Source organism: Theropithecus gelada, chromosome 3 (genome assembly GCF_003255815.1).
Source record: "Theropithecus gelada isolate Dixy chromosome 3, Tgel_1.0, whole genome shotgun sequence".
Taxonomy (NCBI): Eukaryota; Metazoa; Chordata; class Mammalia; order Primates; family Cercopithecidae; genus Theropithecus; species Theropithecus gelada.
In genome coordinates this window covers 132122796-132150306 of record NC_037670.1, presented here as the reverse complement: position 1 = coordinate 132150306, position 27511 = coordinate 132122796, and the positions used below count along the sequence as shown (strand labels likewise).

The following is a 27511-nucleotide window of genomic DNA, read 5'->3' as shown; positions in this document are numbered from 1 at the left end:
GAGGGAGGGAGGGAGGGAGGGAGGGAGGGAGGGAGGGAAGGACTGCTGATCAGGGATGTCCAGCAAATGACATTTTTAGTAGAGACTAGAATGAAGTGAGGCAGTCAACCTTGACAGTACTTAGGGGGAGCTTTTTAGGGAGAAGAGACAAGTGGTACACAGGTCCTTCGAAAGGTATAAAATTGGCATCCTTAATCTCTTCCTTTCTACTGGATCCTGTCCCTAAAATATACAGACGTATTCCAGTTTCAAGACTTTTTAAAAAAAACTTTTAAGTTCAGGGGTACACATGCAGGTTTGTTACATAGATAAACTCATGTCATGGGGGTTTGTTGTACAGATTATTTCATCATCCAGATATTAAGCCTAGTACCCATAAGTTATTTTTCCTGATCCTTTCCCTCCTCCCACCCTTCACCCTCTGATAGGCCCTAGTGTTTATTGTTCCCCTCCATGTGTCCATGTGTCCTCATCATTTAGCTCCCACTTATAAGTGAGAATATGCAGTATTTGGTTTTCTGTTTGCATTAGTTTGCTAAAGGATAATGGCCTCCAATTCCATGTACCTGCAAAGGATATTATCTTGTTTTTTTTTATGACTATATAGTATTCCGTGGTGTATATGTACCACATTTTCTTTATCCAGTCTATCATTGATGGGCATTTATGTTGAGTCCATGTCTTTGCTCTTGTGAATAGTGCAGCAATCAACATACGCATGCATGCATCTTTATAACAGAATGATTTATATTCCTTTGGGTATATACCCAGCAATGGAATTGCTGGGTCAAATGGTATTTTTGTCTTTAGCCCTCTGAGGAATCGCCACACTGTGCTTATACACTGTTGGTGGGACTGAAAAGTAGTTCAACCATTGTCAAGGCTTCCTTATAATTAAAAATATCCCCTTGATCCCAGGAACCTTTAATTTACTAACAATTTTACCCTTTTCCATCATCCCAGATATCTTGGAAAGTATCTGTTCCTGCTGTCTCTACTGCCTGGCATTCTTTTCAGTCTTTATCAAAGATTATCACCTTCCTTGTCATTGCATGCCACCCTCTCCATCCCAGATCCTGGTGGCCACAATGCCCTCCATGCTCCCTCTCCCTCTATCAATCACTGAAAGCTTGTCTGTGAACAGAAGAATCCATCTCCATGATTGTGTACCTTCTCTTCCTCCACTTTTTTCCAAATCCTAGGCACTTTTAGATGGTACCTGCTCAAGTTTTCCCAGATACCCACCAAGAGGTAACTTTCTCAGAATTTTCATAGTACTTGATCTATATCTCTCTTATATATTCAACAAAAAATATGAAGACATACTATGTGTTGGGAATTATTCTAAAACTAAGAAAACAAGGAAAAAAACTAGATTGCTCCTTGCCCTCATTATTATACAACACGTTTTCTGTCAGTACTACAGGAATATATAAATAAATGTTCTATCTTCCTTGAGGGCAAGATTCAGGTCTAATTTATCTTTTGATCTTTCTTATTACTCAGCCAGAGTTTTGCACATGGCAGACATAAGGTAATAGTTGGTTGAGTAATCCATGTAAATGAATGCTGTTTAGTGCCTACAAAAATGGGATTTCTCAAAGATGATTAGAGGTAAGTGGTAAGGAAGATGTTTTCTCATAAAACCCAGCAGCTTTGCGAAAATGGGCTACAATAAAGAACCACAGCATATCACTGGTCCATAAACATATGTTCCATTTTGGCAGAATCCTAAACTTTAATAAGAAGCCACACTTGATACTCCAATCATTAAGCAGGGAGATCAATTCACTAGGCTCCTGCCTAAATGAGTTTTCTTCTAGGAACTACTGTTTTTCATTTGCTCCTTTGCCTTCCTCCGTTTTACATTAGGGCATTAATTTTTTTTTATTACAAAAGTATTTGTTAGTTCCAAAAGACATTGTACTAAAGATATACCAGTATTATACCACTGCAACCTACAAACAACCAAATGTCAATGAAACGCACATTTGCAAATGGAAGGTGAAATTACTATCCTCAAGGAAAAACTGGTGGTCAAACAATTGTTTTTTTTCTAAAAGTTACTGTTTTTCTCTCTTCAGATGACTTCATTGAGAAGCTTAACCGGTATGAATTTTTTGATGGTGAAGTGAAAACCTCAATACTTTTCTTAACAATCCATGATGCTGTTTTGCATATTTCGATGAAGAAAGATTACAGTACTTCAAAGTTTAAACCCAGTCAGGTACCAGCTCTTTGATGACTTTCACAATTGCATAAGCAGCCACTCCTTAAATTTCTCATTATTTTTCAACATTAAAAAAAAAACAGCCCCTAATCCCCATTTCCATTCTCTTTTTCTCAGGAAAAAGATGGAAAAATTGATTTTACCATAAATACAAATGGAGGATTACGTAATCGGGAATATCAGGTAAAATTCTTCAACAGGTTTATCTTCACCTAGACATCACAGAAAAAAAACAAAAACAAAAAAAAACAAAAAAAAAACACCTTCAAAGTAGTGAAGCCACTTCCTGCATGTGGCAGAAAGTCCAGCACTTGCTTGAGCCTCTGTGCCTCATCCCTAGAGAACTGAAGCAATGCTAACCAATCTCACAGGGAGTTTTTGGGAAAAGAAACTCAGACCCGTACAAAAAAAGGATGAAAAAATAGTGATAACAGATCTCCGTTAATGCAATATTGAGCATATCTTCCTTTATTTTTCGAACCACTTACAACAGTGCTCTTATTCTGGCCCTGTAATAATCCACGTAGCAGGGAAGGTATTGCTATTTCCATTTACAGGTGAATAAGCGATGAAAATAAGCTAATACACACCTCCCAATAGTCAGATGCTTGAGAAGTCCCTAGCACAGTGTCCAGTCAAGCAATGAAACAAGTTTCTATCCTTCCTTACTAGAGTGAGTTGCCAATTCAGCATTTAACTGGGGAGTCCCATTTCATTGCAGATGTTCATTTCTAGAACATCCAGTCCTTTAAAGCAATGTTTCTAGTTTGGGAAAAGTAGAATCACAAATTAAAATGGGTTTCTGCTGTAGGCCAGGTAGATGGCAGGTGTATTACATTCAGTATCTCAATCCTTATAACAATATACAAAGGAGATATCTTCATTTTCCAAATGAAAAAAAAAAAAAATAGGAAACAGGCTCAGAGAGCTTAATTTGCTTGAGGTCACACACCCAGTGACCCCAACAGGATTGCACTAAGATCTTTCTGATGACAAGACCTGTCTTCTGTTCACTATAGTACACCATCTCTATCCTCTGGTGAAAAACTAACGGATTGAGGGACCAGAGAAAGAATTTAATGATTGTCTTGAAGCATGGCAGGCAGCCGGTGGTATTTCTCTTAGCTGAAAGGTCTCAAAAAAGGAATTTCTAGTCGAAATGAAAAAGAAATGTATAGCATAAGATAAATCTGGAACATTATTAAGAGTGGTATCAAGTAGCAAAGGTCAGATGAAAAGGCCATTCCAGAAAATTGGATAGACCTGAGGTAAGAGGTGAACGTAGATAAGCACCATGATTCTGTCTCCCAGGACTAGATTCCAGAGAACCCCAATAAAACTGGCACCTTGCCTGAGTACCTTATAAGAAGAGCCTCGCACCAGAAATCCTCTCCTCAGTAACTGCATTCACAACTGTCACCAAGTATTGGAGGATAAAGGGTAGGAACAGCATTTAAACTTCATGTCTGACCCAAACACTAGAACCCATTGTCTAACAAATGTAGCTAGCACATTGGTGGACCTTGGCTTCCCCGTATTAAAAAAAGAAACATTTAACACCAGCTCTTTGTCCAGCCTCTAGGAAGGTAAATCATCAGCTGTGGATAGGCCACCAGTGGTGACTGGGGTAAAAGCTGAATGTACCAGGCCAACACAGAGTTCTTTGGAACAAATGTGAAGAAAGATATTGCTACAACACACTGTACCATTACTTTAAGTTAAATTAGGCCTTTGAATTACAATGTGGTATCACATGAATCTATGTTAAACAAGTAGTGATGGAAGATACTTGATCATTAAAATTCAAGACAAAAAAACTGATAACTTTGGTAAATTCTAGCTCCTAAGATGTGATCATTGTAACAGAACTTGACAAGTGTTTTAAAACAGTAACTTTCTGTCTTCTTCCAGGTACCAGGTGAAACAAAATTCTAATCAACATATAATTCAGAGGGATCTTCATCTGACCATGACATAAAAAACAACTTTATACCCAGAAAGTTATTGATAAGTTCATATATTGTAAAAAGAGTATTTTTGACAGAATATGTTTCAAACTTTGGAACAAGATTGTTCTAGTATGGCATATTCTTCACATATCTAGTATGAAATTATGTAAATATTCTTAATTTTATATCTTGTAGATTTATCAAAGGACAAAAATTATTTTGTATGTATTTTTGTAGCACTGACAGATTTCCATCCTAGTCACTACCTTCATGCATATGTTTAGCAGTGTATTGACACCACTGTTTTGAATGTCATAATTTATACAGGTCATACTAATATATTTCCATTTAAAAAATCAGTTGTACAGTGGATGTGTCTTGTTAAATTTGTTAGCTTTCTGAAACATGCTTGCTGTGGGTCCCGTAATATAGTGGTCTGGCTGGAAACCTGCTACATGAGAATCTTCTAACAGAACCCCTGTAATCAGGCTTCTTTGCTCAGATTTTATGATTACCAGTTTTTTAAAGCATCCAACCTCCTATCCAGATTTTAAACACAATCCTCTAATGTAATATCTGTAACTACATAGATTTAGTATGAAAACTATACAAGCTAAAAAATGAGAAAGCTTTTTTAGCTTTCTAAAAAAACTAAAAGGAAGGTGAAAAGAAAAGATGGGTAGCCAATTCTTCCTGGTCTCAGTGGGAACAAGGAAAACAGATGGCAGAGAAGTAGTATGACTCTTCTTTTTCACTGCTGGTTATTATTTGTAACTCACAGGGCAGAATAACAGCTCTAGAGTTCAATTTATCTGGAGGAGGAGATTCAGCACACCTGCTTCTCCTTTTCCACTGGTATGGCTCTTGGTGAAAATTTGTATTTATGTAATAGTTAGAAATATCAGCACCAAGAGAAAAATATTCAACGCCCTTTATTAAACATCAAATCACTCTGTCAATGGGAAAAGCTGTCCCAATTGTTTTAGATCTTACCTCTGAACATTGTTGTCAAAGTACCTTTCCACTCTGTTAGTGTCGTTGAGAGGGCTTATCTATTGGACTTAAAACTACATACACAAAGGTAAGATACAGGTTATTTACATAGCCAATCTTAAAAGTAGAATATCAGCACTCTCTTATTTTCCCATTTTTTGTAGAGACAGGATCTATGATGCCCAGGCTGTCTCAAACTCCTGGCCTCAAGCAATCCTCCTGCTTCGGACTCCCAAAGTGTTGGGATTACAGATGTGAGCCATTGTGCCCAGCCACAGCACTCTTTATTAAGTGTTTAACTTTTTGAGTCGACACCTTATAGTCTCATACACCCTATGGACTTTGCGGGGGGAAAAAAAAACACGCACACACACACACACAATTTATGTATAAAATGCCCCACAAATCTTGGGTTAAGAACTTCTCCTCTGAAGAGGACAGGAAGTCGAAATTGAAAACAGGAGCCTATTTACCTCAATCATTTGGTTTGAAGTTGAGGCAAATGCCTTATATATAGGATTGTCGTTGAGGTCTCCATCTTCCCAAGCAAAGGTGCCCTCTGCATTCTTCTTGCCAACCAAACCAAACCAAACGACAACAACAAAAACTCAAGAAACAAGCACAAGCACTCCAATTCTTGTGCCCACATCACAGTACATTCAACCTTAACACCTTAGAGGTTTACTTATCCTTATCGTTAAATGTTTTTTTCTTGTAGGCCACTAAGGTTGGGTATACTTCTAGTAATGGGAATACATGGGGCTGAGCTTCTACTTGCCTGCCTCAGAGCACATATTGGAAATTGACTAGTACCAAAATCTGATCCCTAATTTAGGAAGAGGTCAAGAGACCATGTTGGAACATAAAAATAAACTTATGTAAACCAGAGCAAGATTGGAAGGGAAAGGATGCAACTGGGAGACAGAACAACTTGTGAAGAGACAAATACATTACAGAAATTCAGAAAGGGTGAAAGTAATACATGTTGAGCAGTTTATCTTTAAAATTATTGTGTAAGTTATTTAAGCATTTGATACATATTTTTATCTAAACACAGAACTTACCACTTAGAAATGTAAATGAAATATTTTAAATGGTTGACCCTACACTGCATGAACAAGAATATAAAAGAGGGATATTTAATTCACGTTTCTAGCATCTTCATCTGGATTTCAATATGTCACGGCTGACCTGTTCATCTTCCCCTAGTCTCTCTACCAGCATCTTTTCTACCTCAGTTAATGACAACTCCATTTTTCTTAAGCTGATCAAGCCAAAAAATCCACCAGGAAATCCTATTGACTCTCCTTTTAAAATATAGTCATTTAACTCTCAAAATAGCCCCAATAATGTCGGTATTATGATTTCCCCTACTTTTTAAAAAAACAAAGTAAATGAAGACTCAAAAGCAAGTAACTAGTCTAAATTAGATAGTCACAGGTGGTAAAGCCAGAAATCTGTCTGGACAGTCTAACTCTATACAACTCAGGCTTTTAATTATTAGAAAACATCACCTCCCAAAAGAAATTAAGACCTAACTAAAAACTGATTACAAGATAAGGACTAAACTCAGGAATAATTATAGGTGCATTCCACAGATTTGTTCCAAAGTCACTAATTTAGCATTGTACAATTATAACCAGAAAAGCAGGTAGGAAATACTAATGTTCAGAATTAAATTCATTTCTCTCTCATGGTTTTGCATGTATGTAATGTATTTTAAACATTAAGATTTATTTCCTGGCCACAATACTTTGAATATAAGGAAAATTTTTGAAGAAAATGTAAGGACTATCAAGAATAATTCCTAGGTAAATTAGAATGTAAGCTCCTAAAGGGCAGAGACCATCTATTTTGTTCATTATCATACACCCACATCTAACATACATAAGTGGTGTTTAACTTTATAAATCAATAATTCATATATCTTTACGTATATCCTTCCACAAGTCACCCACTTCCCAATTCTTGATACCTGTAATGTTACCACCATCATCTCTTGTGTAAATTATTAAAACACCCTTCTGACTGGTCCCTCTGCTTCCATCTTAGCCTCCTTGGTCTTATCACACAGCCAGAATAATCCTTTTACCAAAAAAAAAAAAAGTTTTAACATTAAGTGAATAGATTTTTTTTAAAGAGGTCCTACCCAATTGTGAGAACTAAACCCATGACTTATTATTGTTTCAATCCTGTGCTTCTACGGTGCCAAAAAATTCAAAAATTTTAAAGATGGGGATGTGGGAAAATTAAGCACTAAAGTGTTAAGAATTCTGCCTTAAAACTTCTTCCCTCAGTGATGGAAAACTGAAGGGACATGAATCAAAACAAGACGTTTAAAAATCCAAATTAGGTTTTATTAGCATCACTGCCAAGTATTTTCCCTGGTTTATCTCCACTTCTCGTTAAGCCTAGTATATCTGATATTGCTTTGATTGCACATATGCCATATTAAGTAAACTGATTGGTTTCCAGGCCATAATTTAGCAAATTACAAACCAGTGAAGAAGAGTAAGTCCACTTCAATCAGAATATGTTTATATTAGTATGAAGAGTAAGTCCACTTCAATCAGAATATAGTATGTTTATATTAGTATGAAGAGTAAGTCCACTTCAATCAGAATATAGTATGTTTATATTAGTATGAAGTTAGTCCACTTCAATCAGAATACAGTATGTTTATATTAGTATGAAGAGTAAGTCCACTTTAATCGGAATATAGTGTTTACACATGTTTAACATCAACATACTAATTTGATGGGTAATCTAATGAAGAAATATCTGAGTACTCATGCACTTTTTTCATGTACTCATAATGTACTCATTTTCAAAATCTTTATGAAAGACGGAACTGTAGAGTTTTCCAAAAAAAGATTACAAAAGATACTCTTCCAATATAGTCAGAACAAAGCCTTCAGCAGTTCTGTATACTTCATACAGCCTCTTATTGAGTTTAAAAGATATGTTCAAATATCTCTTCCATTTACATTTCAGTGGTATTTAATTAGTATTTACACGATAATTTTGAGCAAGTAGTTTTTACAGGGCAAAATGAATATAGTTTCTTATAGTCTTTGCAACAGATATTTCCCCAAATACTGTATATTCTGAATAAACATGCCACTGAAGAAATGTAACATTCAACTTGATGGTTTTAATCTTTTAGAAGTGAACTTAATTATACTGTAGAAAGTTATCAACATAAACACGGAAAATTCTGCATTCTTCCAAATGTGCCAATACATAAAAATTCATCTAGGCAAAATAGTATTTATGCTTCCATTTTATTGTTTTTAAGAATTAAACTGCCACCTCAGTAGTCTTAAGAGCAATATAATGAAACATACATACATTTAATTTAGACTTATGTCCATCATAGCTTCAAAGGCTTCCCTGAAATAAGGCTGGGATTCACATCTTTTTCCGTAAGGAAAGAAGCACTAACAGTAATTTTGTTATCCTTCTACCCACCCACCCTCAAACAATTGATGAATTCAAGTCTAACACGATTTAAAACTTTTGTCTACTACAACATTCATCTGATATGCCTCCCTGCATAACATAGATTTCTTAAACCTAATTGAAAATAAATCATTTTTTTAAAACTCTACAAGAGTTCTCTTAATTCAAAATTTTATGATACTGATTTTTCTCGTCCAATACATAGGCTAAGTGGTTGCTTACCACATTCAACTCTAGTGACTTTCAATAAAAGCAGGACAGCTCTTCATAAATAGCTGAGAAGCTCTAAAGTGATTTTGGCTATTTTCTTATTACATGGAACAAAGAAATGGTTTGGATTTTTAACAGTAACATTTTAATAGCTCCTAAACAAGGGCATGAAAAGGAATCAAGTTTGCACCAGTCCAAGTACCTACAGTAATATGATAGAAGCACTCACCACCAACATTTCACACTATTTCACTCCCATGCTTTTAATAACAAGCATTTCTCACTAGAAATATTGCATTAACACTGGACTTTCAAACTGTGAAGTGTAGAAAATCACTTGCCTGACTTAAAACAAAAAAGTTTGTTAGTTATTTTTGGCCAGTCAAGGTTGAAATGGCCATTTTGTTATTTCTAACTTCTGCTCCTAGGGTTCAGAAATGATTTTGCATCTGATCATTCAAGATGAGAATTTGTTTCACCTGTACCTGACAGAATAAAATGGTAAATTAGCAATCAGTTCACCCTTTGTCAAAAGAAGTATGTTCTAAATGTATATACTACAAACTATCTAATAAATGATATCTGCATACTACACATTTCATGTTTTATTATGCACCATTTTAGTGGGGAGGAAAAACTTCACAGGGATTTATTCAAAGGATATAAATAATATCCTAAGAACGCTGATTTATACACATGAGTTCTGTATAAACTGTTAAGTGGTCATCTTAGCTGAACTATAACAAGCCCCTATAATGTAAAAGCTGACTCTAAAGGCACCATGTAAAGCACTGAAATCCACAATTTAGCTGTTACTTTCCTCTTCTCCAATACAAAATTATCTGGTAGTCTTCACTGTTGACTCCATGCTAAAATGTTCCAAATTCAGACTGCTTTACCAACAAAAGGAATAGGAAATAAAAGTTTTTAAATTTCAAGTTAGAGGAAAAATTCTATCACACAGCAATGAAACCTGAGCAAATGCAAATTTGTGATTACAAGAATATGTCCTTCATTAATACATTATTCAAATTCCTCCATGGCATTCAAACTGCAGTTGAAAATCCTATAAACAAGAACCCACTTAAACACAGCATCAAACTCTACCATGAAATGAAGAATTACATAAAGCCTATTCAGCCCTATTCAGTTTAAGACAATGAACAGAACAGAACACATTTCATCTAAATAACACCATTTAAACAGTTCTATAAAATAATGTTACTTAAGATCAGTATGTGTGGTGCATATGTGATTCCGACCATTCAGTAAAAAAGCATTAATGAGTAACAGCATTCCCCACCAGCTTGAAGCCTGTAGAGTTGATTACTTTGGCCATCTCTTTCCAAATAATTAGTAATGCCTTTTAACATTACAAACAAATATATCTTAGTACTAGAATTCCAATGTATTTTGGTGCTCCTGAGGCTGCCTAAAAATGAAAAGGCATCCAAGTGAAGTGCATTGTATACTTACTATACCTCGAAACCTCAACATTTCAGTGCCTAAAATGTGAAATAACTCTCTATCATTTAACAGTCTGCCTTACAGCAAATTCTAGATTTTTGCTTTTAGGATTTTATTATAACTTTGGGAAATTAGTGGTAAAACATATGGTTTAAAAAACAGTATGTGGCTGCACTTAAATTCACATAAAAATAGCATTTTTACAATCTTATTGAAATTTAATCCTTTTACACAGGTTAACAAAATGTATCACAAGAAAAACTAAACGTTGGGTTTAACAAAACAATACTTTTGAAGTAAAACAATGAAAAATTTTTTCAAATTTTTTACAAATGGTCACCTCTGGGTCAATTTACTAAACTAGGGGAATAAAGATGTTAAAATATAGCTGTGCTCAACTGAGCCACTTATCTGTACTACAGTATGGTACTTGAAATCAATCTTAAGGTCAAGATTTAAAACCATTTTAAGAAACAAGACCCTATGTGTTTTATACTACCTCAGTAAGAGGTACTCTTCCTTCCCAAAACAGTCAAAGCTTAATTAAAAGATTGACTATACATAGTTTTTTTCCTCCTCATATCTTCAGTTCAAAATACTATTATCATTGGTAATACGGTCTATATCTCGTCTGATCTGGATGATGTGGTCCAGGAAGTGGGGTTTGAGAAGGCGGACCCTGCAATCGTGGAGGAGGAGGTGGCCCTCTTGGTGCAGGCCATATACCAGGACTCATTCCCCCTGGTTGTGTAAATGGAGGGCTCAGAGTTCCTTGATCTTCAGTGAACTGGGGTAATGAGTTAGGATTATAATGGTGAGGAGGGGGTGCAGTTACAGGTGGACCACCATGTTGAGGTGGGGGAGGTCCTGGAGGAGGATGATTCATATAAGGTGGCATCTGGGCAATAATATGTCCAGGGGGAGGGGTTATTGGTGGTGGAGCAGAGGTCATTGGTGGAGGTGGAGCTTGGCTATATACCAAGTGAGGAGTACCTGCAGCCTGGGGAGGATGTGGCATTGGATGGCTTATTGGTGGTGGAGGAGGTGGGGGTGGTGCATAATGTTGCTGTGGAGGCATAATATGATGAGGGTGCGATACCACTGGTTGACCCTGATATTCAGGATGATGGTGAGCAGGTGCTGGGGCAGGAGGTGGTGGTTCTCTAGCACCTGAATTTGAGTCATCCTGAATAGGGACGGTTATTAAATTGCTGTGTTTTCTTGTTGAAATACGAAAGGTTTCCTGACTGACCGATCGAGGTGGAGGTGGAGCCATGGACAATTCTGCTGGAGGAGCACGAATATCCTCATGTGGCTGATTATAGTGCTCATGCGGCACATGTTGCAAAGGAGGTGGTGGCATCATGATGTGCTGCTTTGGCGGAATATGGCTCATATGGTGCTTGTCTGGTGGCATTATAAAACGCTCAGGGATTTCAGTTGGTGGTGGGGCAATAGGAGGATGAACATTTTCAAGTGAAGCACGGGTAACAGGTTTTCCAGCTCTCATATGGCGATGGTTGATATGAGCCTGTAAGTCTCTCTGAGACAAATATGTTCTCTTGCACCCTTGAACAATGCTACACATGAAGAGAGAACCTCGTGTACACTGCTCAATTCGCTGCACAGGATCACTACAGCTAAATCAGAAGGGGAAAAAATGTGATTTACTAAAAGAGAATATAAAAAATTATGTAATTTTCAAAAATATGCCTCTTTTAAAAATTTGACTGTTACATAAAACATAGCAAAAGTCCACAATTAGAAGTTACAGTTATTCTACATGAACCTTTAATCTTCCGTACTTTGTTGTCTATTAGCCATTAAGCATAGGCATTTCTGTCATCTTCAGAACTCCTAATATCAAACCATATGTTTCAAGAAGACACCTCATTCTTCCCAAGGCCTAGAATTTATCTAATTTTCTCAAACAATTCTACGTTTTGCATCCATTTGCCAAAAAACCCAGCAAGAAAAAAACCAACGGGTTGATTACTTACAATCATGGAATTCAAACTTGTATGGTATTATTGAGTGATAACTGTTTGTTGAGCAAACAGTGGAAAACAGTAAGTAGAAAACAGTAAGTAGAAGACACTGCAAGGACTACAAGAAGTAACATCAGCCTCATCATTAGGGTTCTTAACATTAAACATAAACTATTTCAATCTAAGCCTGGACTATTAAAAGTCCTTTAAGGAAGGGTTTTTTCTGAATTGTCAGGCAAATTTACACTTTCCTAACTTTCTAATTTGTGAGCACTAAATTTAACTTAACATTTTCTTAAAAACTCAGGGTCAAAATTGTAACTATTTTTCATTTAGCATATTTAATCCATACTTGCCATTACAGCTTTCTTGACACAGTGGGGAAAGAGGACTGAAATAGGAATCTGAAGATTCTGGATCTGGTACTGGCTCAGTAATTTGAAGTCACTGAACCATTTTTGAGTTTGTTTCTTCATTTGTACAACGAAGTTAAAGTATCTACCTACTTCACAATGTTCTTACATCTATTTCATATTACTTCAAAGAATATATTTAATATCAAACAACGAAAGTGACAGTATTTAATCCCCAATTAAGCACCATATAAAAATATATGTGTGTATATATATAAGCAATTATCATTGAATATGTGTGTCAGGTCATTTGGCACTAAACTAAATGGCTCTATACTCTTGATTTTGAGTTGTCTATCTTTCCATCCTTACTATAAGGCTGGCACTCCTTATTGATGTTATTATGCTTCCCTTTAGTGGCCCATCTGGCACACTTGTTTTTTGCTTCTAGTTCACTGTAAACTCTGAACTATCTCGACCTTAACAAGATGAGAGGCACTTTCTCTCGGGTGGTGCTTAAAAACAGTAATACATACTGTTTAACTCTGATTGTCATTTCTTCACTTCCTGATCTGGGTCTGTTAATACAGATAGGCTTCTGTCCTAAAATTGCTACTAAGGACCACATAAGTGAGGTGTGACACTTAGTACTTTGTTATATTTAGTCCATTAGTAAGGTTAGTACATTAGTATATTCAGTACATTAGTTACATTTAGTACCTTGAGAACTAATTTCTTTAAACAATAAGTACCTTTTAATTTCCTTTTAATAAATAAGAGGAAACCTTTAAAAGTCCTCTAAATAATGTTTTATCACATCTGAAATCCTTTATCCCAATGAAGCAATCAAATTTACTATGTAACTTAAAATGAAGGTATACCATGTTGAAAACTTAGGCCTGAGAAAACACCCAAAAAAACAAACGATATATATTTCTAGTGTTTTAACTCTTCTGAATTGTAATTCTATAAACGAAATGTTTTAAACTCATAGAACAAATTTTATAATCTGTTACTTTAAAATGCGAATAAAAACATGCCAAGAGAATTAGTTGTCACTGAGCTGTCAATAAATCACCCCTCTCTCCTGCTGACGTTAAATTTTCCTACACCATAAAACGGAATCATTGCTGACAAGTGTCCACAGCTTTGTTATCAATCAATACCACAAATCTTGGTGTAGCTTTAAGCACAGGTTATAAGTGATCTAAGAAGCCTATGGCTATTCCAAGCAAGTATCTCTCATTCTTTCTTAAGCCTTCCTTATCAAGAGTTCTGAACTGATACAAAAATTATTATTCTGTTTTCTTCAAGACTATCCCAAAATGGATCTAGCTTTTTATAATTTGAGACTATGTAATGATGGTGTTCTAAGATATACTCCAGATACAATAATCAGATTTGAAAGTAGCAAGAGCTTATATATATATATATAGTGCTTACTATATGCCAGCTACTATATATATGTACGTGTGTACATATGTTATATATATAAAACCTCATTTAATCCTAAAAATACCACAAGGAGGTAGGTACTATTATCAGCCTCATTTTATCAATAAAGAATAGTCTATGACAGTAAAACAGCTAATAAATAGCAGAATAAGGATTCAAACCCAGGAATTCTAATTCTGGAGTCTTTGCTCTCAATATATCTTAATACTTCTTTAATGTCTCATCAAAAAAGTAACTGTTTTTGGTTTATAATAATACTTCTGTAATGGCAAACAGATTTCATTCTGACCAATTTGACTGACAGTGTTTACCTTGCCCTATATTAAAGAGAAATGCTAGGCAAGCTGGGCTCACAGAAAAAGATTAGCCATGTCTGTATGTTTGATCTCCTGCCTGATTTATATCACTCCCTAACCTTTAATCCAACTTACAAATCATAGCACTAAAACTTTATTATTTAAAAAAGGTAATGATAATCTTATCTTACCCTGGACACATCTTATCTCCCTTTTTTTCATGTAAAATAGCACAGTCATAGCAAAAAACATGCTTGCATGGAATCTGTAAACAAAGACATATTACAGTTAAGCATATTAGAACTTAAAATATTTCTTAAAAAAAATATATATAGTGACCTATACATAAGGCGGCTTAGAAGATACTTGAGAATACCTGTTAAAATGAATATTTATTAAGTACTAATTATAATAACCTTTTTCAATCACAAAGCCTTTTGAGAACATCGCAAAAACTATGGCCCCTTTCCCAATAAATATACACGTATGTATTTGCTTACACTTTCTGGAGGTGTAAACTCTATGAATTTCACCCATGGTACCCAGACGTTTTTTCCTTTTTTTTTAAGAAACAGATCTTGCTCTGTTGCCCAGGATGGAGTCCACTGGTGTGATCACAGCTCACTGTAACTCGAACTCCTGGCTGATGTTCCCACCTCAGCCTCCAGAATAGCTAGGAACATAGGTGTGTGCCACCACACCAGGCTAATTATTTTATTTTATTGTAGAGACGGGGTCTTGCTAAGTTGTCCAGGCTGGTACCAAACTCCTGGCCTCTGGCAATCCTCACACCTCAGCCTCCCGAAGCTGTGGGATTATAGGTGTGAGCCACCACACCCAGCCCTCTGCAAGTCAAAACCTCCTGAAGAACACTTTAATTATGTGGGTTTTTTTTAAATCTTGTTTCTCCTGAAACTATTTGAATGCAGTAAAAATAACAAGTATGTCCTATGTTTAATATAAGCAGCATCTTCCTCTGGTCATTTTAAGTTAATCAACTAATAAAAATCTAAAAATCAATCAGAAGGATACAGTAAAATGATGTTAGAACCACATTTTTAAATTCACAGCCTGTTACTATTTCTTTACTATGATGTACAGGAAAGCAACAGTGCATAATCCACGCCATCTACCATCACAGGTATGTTATTGAATTCAATTTTTTTTCTAAACGCAAATGCAAACTATCTTTTTTGGAGGGAAGAAATGTGAAAATTACTATAAAATTACAGTTAGGATTGTAAAATTTTTTTAATGATTAGAATTCAATTTTCAGAAATAATAATTATTATTAAGCCTCTCTGAGCCTCAGGAAAAAAAGAAATTATAAATATTATTAATGCAGTTTTATGTAAAAAAATTGTGGCCTTCAAACATAAGTAGTTTTGTTCTATTTATTAAGAAAAAAATTTTTCCTTAATAAACTAGAATAACTGTAAACTAACTGGTATCAAACACTCTAAAGAAATTAGTTTTCAGAAATTATTTTAATTTTCAGTTTTATTTAATATTTTACAAGAATTCAACAATTTGTCAAGATAATCATATTAAATTCACAGTATTCCAATACTTCCCTTAATTATTTCATACTTATTTAAAACGTCACAAACTTAGTCATGAAACAATGATAAACCTATCTAGTTAAATTTTAGAACCCCACCTCTATGCAAATGCTTACTGACAAAAACAGTATTTAATTATACTTACCATTCGCCCATAGATTTTAATAGGCAATCCACACTTGTCACAGAAATGAACTGGTGTATCATCCTTTTCACCTAAGATGTTTATCTGTTGAAATGATATAATTAAAATTATCTTCTCACACAATTCTAAAGATTGTATCTACACAATGAATTGGTCAGTGTTTTATAAAAGTTGTTAAAACAATTAGAAATAAAAGCTTCTTGGTATAATCTCCATGTATTCCCCACCATTAGCTGTGATACCATTAGTTTTTCTTCTTAGTGTTAATATACTGATTTTACTGAAAAGTACTTCAAATTATTCTTGAAAATAGAGTATTAACAAATGATTTGTATGTACTGAAAATCAGTTATAACAAGTTCATAACATTCTTTATGTATTGTGCATTACTCTAATAAAACATTTTAACTATTTAATACTTAAAATATTTTATTGTTCTAATACAATTTTTCATTTTTAATTATACCTGAAAGTCCCAAAAAAGGTGTCCAGGAAACCTTCGCTGATTTCCAAACAGCTCACCACCTTTACAGTCATACCGTTCTTCTTCATTATAATCAAATCCTTCTGAGAAAAAAAAAAAAGTACTGCCCATTAACTTTCCACATCTCAAATTTCATTTTGGAAGTACATATACATGGCAAAATAGATCTTTTCACTAAAAAGCCCATCTGATGCCTTTCAAAGCTTTTCTAAGAATAAGACAATCAAGATTAGTTTAAAACATCAGTTAGAAGTGATCTTGGTGATCTAGTCCAACTCTTTCACTTCATTATTGAGAATATTACCATATGGAGACTCGTAACAACTCAACATATAGAAGAAAAGTGGCAAAGCCAGGAACAGACCTCAGATCTCTTGACTCCCATTCAAATGCTCTTATCAATTCATGAAACTATTTCTAATGTAAAATGTTACTGACTACTGATTATCATGCTTGTTGCACAAATTTTTAAGATACTGATCACCATTTATTCTGGTCTAGCTATAAAAATGGTATGCCATGAGACTGATTTTATTGCTAAGAGTATAATGAAAACATAAAGCATTCTATGCATTTTATTAGCAAACAAGTTATCTTCTTCTTTAGCCCTAAAATGAGTAATTTAGACACTTTAACATATTCATATTTCATCCTGTCGATTAAAACCACTCCCTGATTAATTACCCAAACAGCAGCCATATGATATCTTATGTATCCTTTCCTACAATGCATTTATCAATATCAATAAACTTAAGATATATGAAGATCAAATGGGCTCAATTTCTCTGGCCTAATTAAAAAGTTGATGGCAATCTTCTCATCTCCTACAAAAGAACAAAAAACCAATCAACAGTCTGATGGGAATTCCAGGTAGAATCCAATTACCTAAAGTAAAGCTGAGCAGACAAATATATCCCTCCAAGGAGCCAGGCTTCTCACGACTCTTTTGGCCCTAGAACTGGTAAACAGAGTAGCCAAGCACACAAGTTTTAACTTTACCCACATGACTAAATTACAGCACCTATACACAGACACAGACACACACACACAGACACACACTCACATTAACACACAAATAGTGATGCAAGAATTTTTTGAAGCTGATAGACACTTCAGTGTACTGCTATTTACTGCCAATATGAATGTATAACTCAAAGTCAGGGCGCTCTGATAAGCTACACCTGAGAGTTCCTAGGCTCCTATATCACCCATTTACACCTTAGAAAAGCTGGTGTGATCTAAAATTCAAAATAAGGAAACTCAATTTTTCAAACCCAGAAAATTATTGGGATAACAGCCTAGGAAATTAGGTGCACATTATCATTTTTCAGAGTAGTTCCACCTGTACTCCCATCATTAAACTATATATACTTGTAGAGATACCACACTGACACCCCAAACTCCACATTTTGATTGATGCCTAGGAAAACAACAATCAAAAAAAAAAAATTTCTTTTACTCCAAATTCCGAGAGGGAAAGGGGGAAAAGGATTTTGGCTTTTCTGCATTGTTTGAACTATTAAAGAATGCATTTGTACACTACCATGTTGTTTTAAAAAATTAGTTTTTTAAAAAAAGCCAAAGCAGGAGTGACCGTAAATTAGAGGTAGTGCAACAGCAGCCCTAGGTTATTACTAACACGATTTGTAACAATTTGACTTCAAATATACTTGTTTAGATGGGAGAGAAACCCTACAATAAAAGAAACCATAATGTATGTTTTAACTAAAGCAGCTTGATCCTTCAAAATAAATACAGACAAATTGCTGGAATAGAATAAGAAGTCTAGAAATACAAAAAAATACTTTTAATACAGGGGTCCCCAACTCCCAGACCTTGGACCAGTACCCTTGGCTTGTTAGGAACGCGGCCACACAGCAGGAGGTGAGTGGAGGGCTAGGGAGCATTACCACTTGACCTCTGCCTCCGCCTCCCGTCAGATCAGCAGCTGCATTAGATTCTCATAGGAACGCAAACCCTATTGTGAACTGTGCAAGAGAGGGATCTAGGTTGGTGCTCCTTACAAGAATCTAACTAACGCAACAGTTGCATCCCGAAATCACTCCCCGCACCCTGCCATCACTCTCCATCTGTGGAAAAACTGTCTTCCATGAAACCAGTCCTTGTGCCAAGAAGATTGGGGACTGCTGTTTTAACATACATATGATAACAATAAAATTCCTATTCAGCAAGGAAAAGAGTTGGGACAATGTTTTGGGGGGAAAAAAAGCCAGACGCCACCTTTTTTCCCCTTAATAACCAAATACATATCCATAAATGTTCTCAAGCAGTATCAGTGAACTTTTTCTGTGAAAGGCTAAATAGTAAATATTTAGGCTTTGTGGACCATATGGTCTTAATCACAATTAACTCAACTCTACCATTATAGTGTGAAAGCCCCCACAGATAATACTTAAATGAATGAGCATAGCTGTGTTCCAATAAAATTGTTTATAAAAACAGGGTTACATTTGGCCCACAGACATAGTTTGCTAACCTGTAATCAAGGGTAAGATGGAAAAACTCTTTTATACTGGTGAAATAGGGGAAGGCCTTTCAAAAAATGTCACAAAACCCAGAAGTCATAAAAGCAAAGACTGGATACCTGACTACATGGAATCCTCAAGATTCTCTGCAATAAATATTTTGTATACAAAATTAAAAGACAAGTGAAGAATATATACAATATAGGCCAGGCACAGTGGCTCATGCCTGTAATCCCAGCACCTTGGGAGGCTAAGGTGAGAGGACTGTTGAGCCCAGGAGTTCAAAACCAGCCTGGGCAACACAGCAAGACCCGTCACTACAAAAATTAAATACAAAAAATTAGCCAAGCAGGTGGGGCGCACCTGTAGTCCCAGCTACTCAGGAGACTGAGGTGGAAAGATCACTTGAGCCTGGAATATCGAGCCATGATCCCACCACTGCACTCCAGTCCAGGCAAGAGAGTAAGACCCAATTTCAAAAAAAAAAAAAAAATATATATATATATATATATATATATGTATATACACACACATATACATACATAACATATAACAAAAATCCTATTAATTTACAAAAAACTCAGAAGAAAGGATCTAAACAAGAATGACCAATACTATGAAAAAATATTCGCTCTTTCATAATTAAAAGAAATTTACATCAAAACAAAAATTTTAAAAGATTTCTAGTACTCACTATTGGTGTATGGGAGTAAAAACTAACATACCTTTTTTGAAGAGCAATTTGACAGTACTTGTCAAACTCTAAAATCCACAGTATCTATCAAGTTTTAAAATATCCAAATTTGTAGTTTTAAAGTCTTTGGAATTAACAAAAAAAAAAAAGGCCAAATCTGTGCAAAGTACAAATTCTACAAAACACTATGTCCAAGAATATTTGGTGCAACATTTTTTGTAACAGAAAAAAACTGGAAAAACTGTTAAATTATGGTATATCTAAAAATACCCAAACCTGTTTTTTTAATGAGGTGTATCTGCATGTACTGATAAGAAAAAAATCTTAAATGCGTATTACATGAAAAAATGGCAACTACACATAAAAAATCAGTAGTTTTGTATAAAAAAGTCAACAGGGATTATCTTTGGATAGAAGGATTTTACTTTTAATGTTATGCTTTCTGCAATACTGTTGAGATTATTAAACAATGGGCAGCATTGCTTTCAACAACAAAAGGAATCAAATCAAAAATATTTATAAAGGGAAATAAAAATACAATGTGCTACAATGAGAAGTCAAACAAGAAGGTTGAAGAATAAATAGGATATGTAAGATACAAAAGAGGTAGCTATAAGATCACACAGACTATCTGGAGCAATCAGATAAAACAGAAAGAGTGTTGGACCTATTAGTTAAACAAATTACCTTCATCACCAGGTGGAGCCTTTGCAGGCATCCTGTTTATAGTCCTTTGAGTTCGCGGTGCAGGTTTTGCTTTGTTTGCTTGTTTGGAGATGAGCTTTATAGGAATTCGTCTGCGAACATCAAGACCACCCAAGGATCCAGAACTATTAGTGCCTTGTAACTCATTGTCTATGTCAGGGAAAAAAAAGTTGTAACTTCTTTTAGTTTTTCTTTTTAAAGATTATTCTGCCACAGGTATTAAAACAACATACCTAACATTATCAAGTTTAAAGATCTGGGTTCTGATTTTCAATATTACATTAAGTTTAACTGCTAATTTTATTTATTTTGGATCAACACTTAAGGCAATGCTTTTTAACCCTTTTTGAGATATGGAATCCTTTAAGAAACTGATAAAAGTTATAGGACCTCTCCCTAGAAAAGTGAATAAAATTTTTCATATAATTCCAGAGAAGTTTACAGAAACATGAAACCATTCATGAACCCAAGAACCATTGTCTTGAACTACAAGAGATTTTTTTTTAAAGAAAAAGACTAGGGAGAAAAAGAAAGAAAACCATCCCTATCCCCATGTCTGATCATCAAGCATGCAGATAATAAACTTAGTAAACTGAACTTACTAACACTGATGAAGGCAAAATTAAATAATGCATTTGAAAATGAAGTTAAGAAATGTGATTATTCCTTAAGTGTAAGAGAGTTATTCTAAAAATCATTCAGAATTACAGTAAAAATCATTACACCATTTAGTAGTAAAAACATGCAATAATGTATTGGGCTATAACATATGACTGAGTTCTTAGTCGGCCCTGTAATGGAAAATTATAATTGAAGAGGATGCAAAGTTCCTGTACTACAACTAGGTCTAAACAACCGTCACCTTCTAGTCCCTGGAGTCTTTGCTTGTTATTGTCTATAGAATTAATTCTTGTCCCATGAGTAACAGGAGTATTATATCATAGAACTGACCCCATCTAAAGCTTAACAGTTACCTTTTTTCAAATAGATGAAAAGATATAATACAGAAAATACTTAACTTGACCTACTAAAGACAAAAAGGAAAATGCTTAAAATAGGAAATACAAATAACATATTTTTTAATTTATTGTGTTTTAAACATGACAAGTTATTGAACAAGGTTGTATAACTGCCCCTGCAGGAAATATTACAGTCCAGATAGATAGCCAAACCGTCCACATTAAATTCAGCAAAGCCAAATTTGGAAGTAGTAAGCTAGTACAAATGGCCTCCAAGGCTACTAGGATTACAGACACACACCAAGTTCACATTCATTTGCACTTTTTCTGAACAATATATCAAACAAAATTAAAAATGGGTCCTCAACGATTATTTTAAGTATCTTTCAGTCTACTTACTACTCTTATAACAGCTAATCCTCAAACAAGGGGAGGGCAGAATTACATGGTTAGCTAGAATCTTGAATTGGGGTAAACCCAACTTGATTAGCTTTCAACGCTTCACTAAATAGACTCACGAGCTGATTAATGTATTTGATCTGCTTTCATTGTAGTTGCTTATGTACGTAAAAGTAATTACAAGCAATGCACTGGCCAGAAGAAACATGAATGACTTTTTTTCTTGCTCAAAAAGTATTCCTGACATTCCAATCAACAAAAAAGCAAGTCGTTGTAGACATATAATCAGTTCAATGCTGTCCCTCAAATACTAAACATTCAAATATCAAAATGGTTTAATCGTTTTACCTTTGTGAATAATGAAAATACCAACACTTCATCACAAGTCCTTTTCACACCATCCTGAACATTTGAGGTCTCTATTGTTGCTTGCACAGTCTACCACTTTCAAGAGCTGGCTGGCCCTTCTCACTTTGCTTCACAAATTGAAGTTCATGAGGTACAGCATTTAATAGTGGTAATGTTCTGGGTTTTTTTGCGACTTTTTTGCTTTTTGTTGTTTTTAAATTAAGAATCAGAACATAAAGCACTATTTCCTTTTGAATACAGTAACAAATTATAAAGTTCTTAACAACAAAAATTTCTTAGATATTACATAGAAAATGACTAAGGACTACTGGCCACTTAAGATAAATTCACTTTAAAAAGGCACAACACTTCCATATTATATAGTTTAAAAAAGATTGGGGATTTTTATCCTGAATAAAAGGAACCAACAAATATTTTACAAAATCTGGGATCTTTTACAAAATCTGGGATACAGTTACAGAAGTGCTAATTCTTAGAATGACCAAAGAATAAATCTAGTGTTCATTGGGAGCCTCTTGGAGTAATTTTTCTGGCAAGATTCTATTAGAACACCTTCATTTTTACATTTGAATGTCAGTATGATCATAAAATGGGTCATTTTTGCATAATGTTCAAGGGTTTCATCAATTTCCCCAAGGAACTCTTAATCCTTTAATATTGAAATTATTCTTTTGAGATGCCTATTCTGTCATGATTCTTCAATTATCTAGCTAAGTGGCATTTCCTCATTTGTCAAAGGCTTTGTGATTTAAACAATTATCAAATTCGTATTTATGAATTTCATGAAAACCAGAATCTTCTGCAAGGTTTATAATTTTATTTCACAATCAATGCATAGTATTTGATACTATCTTCTGATACTAAGCATCAAAGAGACTGATTCATTAAAAAAATAAAATAGGTAAGAATTTAGTATTAAGCAGAAGGGACATCTGAGCGGGAACTAATTTTTTAAGTGGTTGGCTCGTTCGTATTTTCATGTTTGGATGAGTTTTACTTCCTTAGGCAATGTCTAAACTTCAAGAATTAAGATAATAAACACGCTTTACACCCACCCCTATTATGACTTCCTAACATAATAGCCTCTAAACTATGGCAGGAACTTGACTCACAATTCCAGAAAATAATTCAAATAAGAATTATTTTCCAAAAGTCGAATGTTTGCTATTCTACCATCAAAATCGCAGTTTCAGCTCTGTATAAATTCCCAAACACTGGAATTCTTTACAGCCTGGTGCTAGGCCGGCTTCTCCTCTGAACACACCCTTCTTAAGTGGTCTCATCTGTCCTCATGCTTTAAAATACCAGCTATAAATAAAGGTACTAACTTCCAAATACGTATTTTCAGTGCAGATCTTTCCTCTCATCTCCACTTGGCATCTCTCCTGTCTCAATAGTTATCTCACACCAGTAGTCCAAGACCAAACACTTGTTCCCAAATTCCCATCTCACCTCTACAAAAAAAGACTGTTTTCTGCTCCCAGTTTTCCTCAATTCAATAATGGACACTACCTAGTTGCTCAAACCAAAAACCTAGGTATTTCTCCTTTCTCTCACATTCGTTCAAACACCACCAAAGTATTTACTGAAGTTGCCCATTCTCCTTCATTTTCACCAAACCAACCTTCCCTTCCCGTCTACTGCAATCAGCTATTTTCCATCATTCTTACCTCCCTCTCTTACACCATTCTCGATAGAACAGCCTATTATATTTTTTTTAAAGAGATTGTGTTCCTCCTCTACTTCTGTTCAGTGGCTTCATATTCACTTAAAAATTAAACGTTTACCATGGCTTTCAATGACCTGAATAATGTGCCTGCTGCCCTCCTTTCCAATCTCACTTCAGGACTCTTACACTCTGGTTATTACTAGGCTGCAGCTGACTTCACTACATCTTCCTACCTCAGTGCCTTTGCACTTGCTGGAAATGCTTTTCCTCTTGCTTTTTTTCCCCAGGGCTGGGATCTTCTCACCCATCAGATCTTAGCTTCCACAAAGACCATTCCTAACAACTCCCTCTGAAATTTCCCCCTATGAATCTCTCCACAGCACTGGTTTATTTTCTTCAAAACACTTATAATTCGCAAACATTTAAAAAACAAAAAATTTTTTAAAAAAGAAGATATTGTCTGTGTTCCTCCGTGAAATAGAAGTTCTATCACGGACCTGGTCCGTCTCGTTTACCATTCCATCTTCCATTTCCCGACCTACAGATATCTGTATCTGGCATAAACATACACTACATAAACATACACACCTAATTACATAACCAAGCAGATATCTGATGAGTGAGGACAACTCAATACTCAAGAAAAAGCCTTTTTTTCTCCATTTGTGATATGGTCGCTGTAAACGTATGGGGCACTTGTTAACTCCAAGAGCACGCATTCAATATCCGAGAACCACAAAGAAGCAAAAGCCAGAAAATACATAACAAAGGGTGGAGCTACTCTTACTCGGAGAAAAGTATGAGAGTGCCTTGATTTTAAGCTCCTCTTTCTAAATACCCTCAAATGATGAGTACGGACCTCAGTCGAAGCGCGGGGCATGCTTTTGGTTTAGGTAAAAGCTACGAGTTGGATTCCAAAAACTCTATCAGACGCCCTTCTTTCACCTCTCTAGTCCATAAAGGATCTGAGAGACGACAGGAGGTGACCACTGCAGCACCCGCCCAAAGCTGACTGAGACAGCAGGAAGTCTCCAACCCACTCTCGCCCGTCCACTCCCAGCGTAAAGAGGATTCCGCGATTCAGAGACCGCAATCTACCCGCCAGTCTCCGTAACGTAGGCCAGAGCAGCTGGGCTGAATAAAACAGAGCCGACGCTCTCCCTTCCCAAAGGCCTACATTGCCCACCGGTCCGGGTTCGGAGCTCAGAACGAGAGAAGGAGCGGTTGTTGCCGGCACGGAGGAGGTAGGTACCACACCAGAGGGTAGGCCAGGAAACGGCAGGCCCCTGCCAGGCACAGGAAGGCATATGTGAGATTTCTTCTCACTGCCACACCCTAGTGTTGTGGGGCGAGCGTAATCCCTTTTGCCTGCTGGGCAACCAGCCCCAGGCCGGCCAAGGGGGCATGGAACCGGGACCCCCACTGCCTCCGCCTCCTTACCAGTGTGATCCATGATTCGGCTCGCAGAGCACAGTGGGAGCGGAAGTCAACCGCGCCGGAGTCGCAGCGAGCGCGTGCGCACTGCCTTCCGGAGGCCGGGAGGCGGAAGTCCGAGCAGGTTGTCCTAGTTTTGGCCTGCAAAGACTTCCTTCTCTCGCCTGCACTACCCAACTCCTGTGAGGGAGTCAGGCATAGTTCGAGCAGAGGCAGAAAGAGCGAGCGCGCGAAGAACTTCGGTATCGAGGTTGCTAAGGCTTCTCCTCATGTGCTTCAAGAGAAAGTAGCCTTTAACTGTGGAAAGGACACCAGGAGGACCGGGGAAGGGGAGAGCAGTGGTAAAAATGAGCGTGAGGCGGATAAACCGACTGCCCGCCCCCGCGGAGAGCTGCCTTCTGGGACTTGTAGTGCGCGAGGGTCCCGGAGCCGGCCGGCTGCGCAGGCTCGGCCGTTGCGCTGGCCCCACCCCGGCGGGCGGAGTAACGGTTTGGAATCCCCCGGGGTCAGCGAGCGCTTGGGTCCTCCGCCTGGTGTAGGAAAAGTGTAAACACATGCGCTTCGGCAGGCGTCCTCCAGTGGGAGGTTGCTCAGGGGATGGCGGAGCTGTGAAACTCGCAGCTAAAAGGAAAGTGTCAACGCTTATTGTCTAAATTTAAATTTTGCTTTGTCGTGACCAGCTACCTAAACCCACGCAGAGGTGACTTGGTATATGCCCCGGTTCCCATCTCTTAAGTCTCTTAACAGTTGAAATACATTTATAATGCTTGACTGCCACTCACTTTCTAGGGAGAGCGCTTGTGACGCTACGAACCTCTTGAACACCTGAGGACTGGGCGCCAGGGCCTGATGGAGGGTGGAGAGCCAGTGCGGCGCAGCTGCCTCCTCTCACAGGGTCACCTAGCAGGAATATGCAGAGTGGAGCTAAAGGGAGCAGATAGAAACCGAGAGAGGGGAAGAGCGCGCGAAGGCTTGGCCGGAAGGAGAGGTTAAAAAGGAAAGGCCTAAAATGAGGAAGACAGTTACCGCAACAGGCAGTACCTAGTTCCAGTTCTTGGTCCCAGGAGTTTGTGGTTGCTGCTGCTTTCATCTTCCTCAGCCAAAACAAAAGGAAAGTGCCAAGGGGCGATTCCTAGGACCTTCAGTGCAGTCTCCACCTCGCGGACTTGGCTCATTTGTGTCCACTCCTTTCTCCCACGTTTTACACTTGATGCTCTTGGATGAATAGAAAGGAGCACAATTAAGGGAAAACACAAGCTTGGGAGTCAAGGGATTTGGGTTCTATTCTCGTTGTCCCTTGGTGACGACATCATTACCTTGGGTTATTCAAGCTTTCAGTGCCAGAGTTCCTATATCAATAAAAGATTATTACATTGACCTCTTAGAGAAATGTTTTCATGGTACTGAATTGCAAATAAAGTATGTGTAGCAATGTGTTATATCTTTGTAGTTGTACGGTGTTACCTGTGAATCATACTGTGGTGATCACTGCGATTTAAGTGCACCATGTTATTTGGTGATTATTTTCCTGAGATCTTGTAAAAGATTGTTCCACTAAATATATGCAGCTTTATAAACAAGTTTTTTTTTTTTTTTTTTGAGACAGAGTCTCGCTCTGTCGCCCAGGCTGGAGTGCAGTGGCCGGATATCAGCTCACTGCAAGCTCCGCCTCCCGGGTTCACGCCATTCTCCTGCCTCAGCCTCCCGAGTAGCTGGGACTACAGGCGCCCGCCACCTCGCCCGGCTAGTTTTTTGTATTTTTTAGTGGAGACGGGGTTTCACCATGTTAGCCCATGTTGGGATGGTCTCGATCTCCTGACCTCGTGATCCGCCCGTCTCGGCCTCCCAAAGTGCTGGGGTTACAGGCTTGAGCCACTGCGCCCGGCCTATAAACAAGTTTTTAGGTACATTCACAACTAAGGACATTTGTGAATCAAAATTATCCTTGCTTTTTTTAAATGTAAAGTTCTGTATTGCTAAGTGGTTTTCAAGATGCTTTCAGTTTCTGGGATTATTGTTTTGGACTTTGGGGCTTGCTTAACCTTTTTCCGATACCTCCCTATTTTTCTAAATACAGTGCTGATATAGTCGGGCTTTTTTCACCAATTTGGGTTTTTTTGTTTTTCTTTTTTTAAAGTTTTCACCTAGAAAGTACTTCTTTTTCATACCAAAAAAAAGTTTTTTAGAGATGGGGCGGCCCAA

The 27511-nt window shown here is 36.7% G+C and overlaps 2 protein-coding genes and 1 long non-coding RNA gene across 5 annotated transcripts in view; 2 read left to right on the top strand and 1 right to left on the bottom strand.

Moving 5' to 3' along the window:
* Positions 1–4549, top strand: part of SLC26A3 (solute carrier family 26 member 3) — a 38396-nt gene extending 33847 nt beyond the window's left edge. The window contains exons 19-21 of the mRNA XM_025379748.1: positions 2085–2227; positions 2348–2413; positions 4142–4549. Coding sequence (XP_025235533.1) covers positions 2085–2227; positions 2348–2413; positions 4142–4165 — 233 coding nt within the window. The 3' untranslated portion in view covers positions 4166–4549. The remainder of the gene's footprint in view (positions 1–2084; positions 2228–2347; positions 2414–4141) is intronic.
* Positions 4550–8437: 3888 nt separating this feature from the next.
* CBLL1 (Cbl proto-oncogene like 1) lies at positions 8438–26191 on the bottom strand. Of its 3 annotated transcripts, none has more exons than XM_025380389.1 (6): positions 25316–26191; positions 20462–20629; positions 16577–16677; positions 16111–16194; positions 14595–14668; positions 8438–11951 (listed from the first exon to the last, which is right to left on the bottom strand). In XM_025380389.1, the coding sequence occupies exons 1-6, from the start codon at positions 25326–25328 to the stop codon at positions 10916–10918; spliced, it is 1476 nt and encodes a 491-aa protein (XP_025236174.1). In that variant the 5' UTR covers positions 25329–26191; the 3' UTR covers positions 8438–10915. The 3 variants fall into 3 exon arrangements, with proteins under 3 accessions (XP_025236174.1, XP_025236177.1, XP_025236175.1); XM_025380392.1 differs by having other exon boundaries at positions 8438–11945; XM_025380390.1 differs by having other exon boundaries at positions 16577–16674.
* Positions 25444–26748, top strand: LOC112621148. Its single transcript, XR_003118672.1, has 2 exons — positions 25444–26017; positions 26099–26748. It is a non-coding gene; the product is annotated as an uncharacterized LOC112621148 (long non-coding RNA).
* The last annotated feature ends 763 nt before the right edge of the window (positions 26749–27511 follow it).

Excerpts from the sequence above, each read along its gene's own strand:
- CBLL1 (XM_025380389.1), bottom strand. Across the intron at positions 16,195-16,576 it reads ACCTTTTTTGGGACTTTCAG|ATAAACATCTTAGGTGAAAA; the intron begins GTATAATTAAAA and ends TCATTTCAACAG. Across the intron at positions 11,952-14,594 it reads GGAGATAAGATGTGTCCAGG|CTGTAGTGATCCTGTGCAGC; the intron begins GTAAGATAAGAT and ends CTTCTGATTTAG.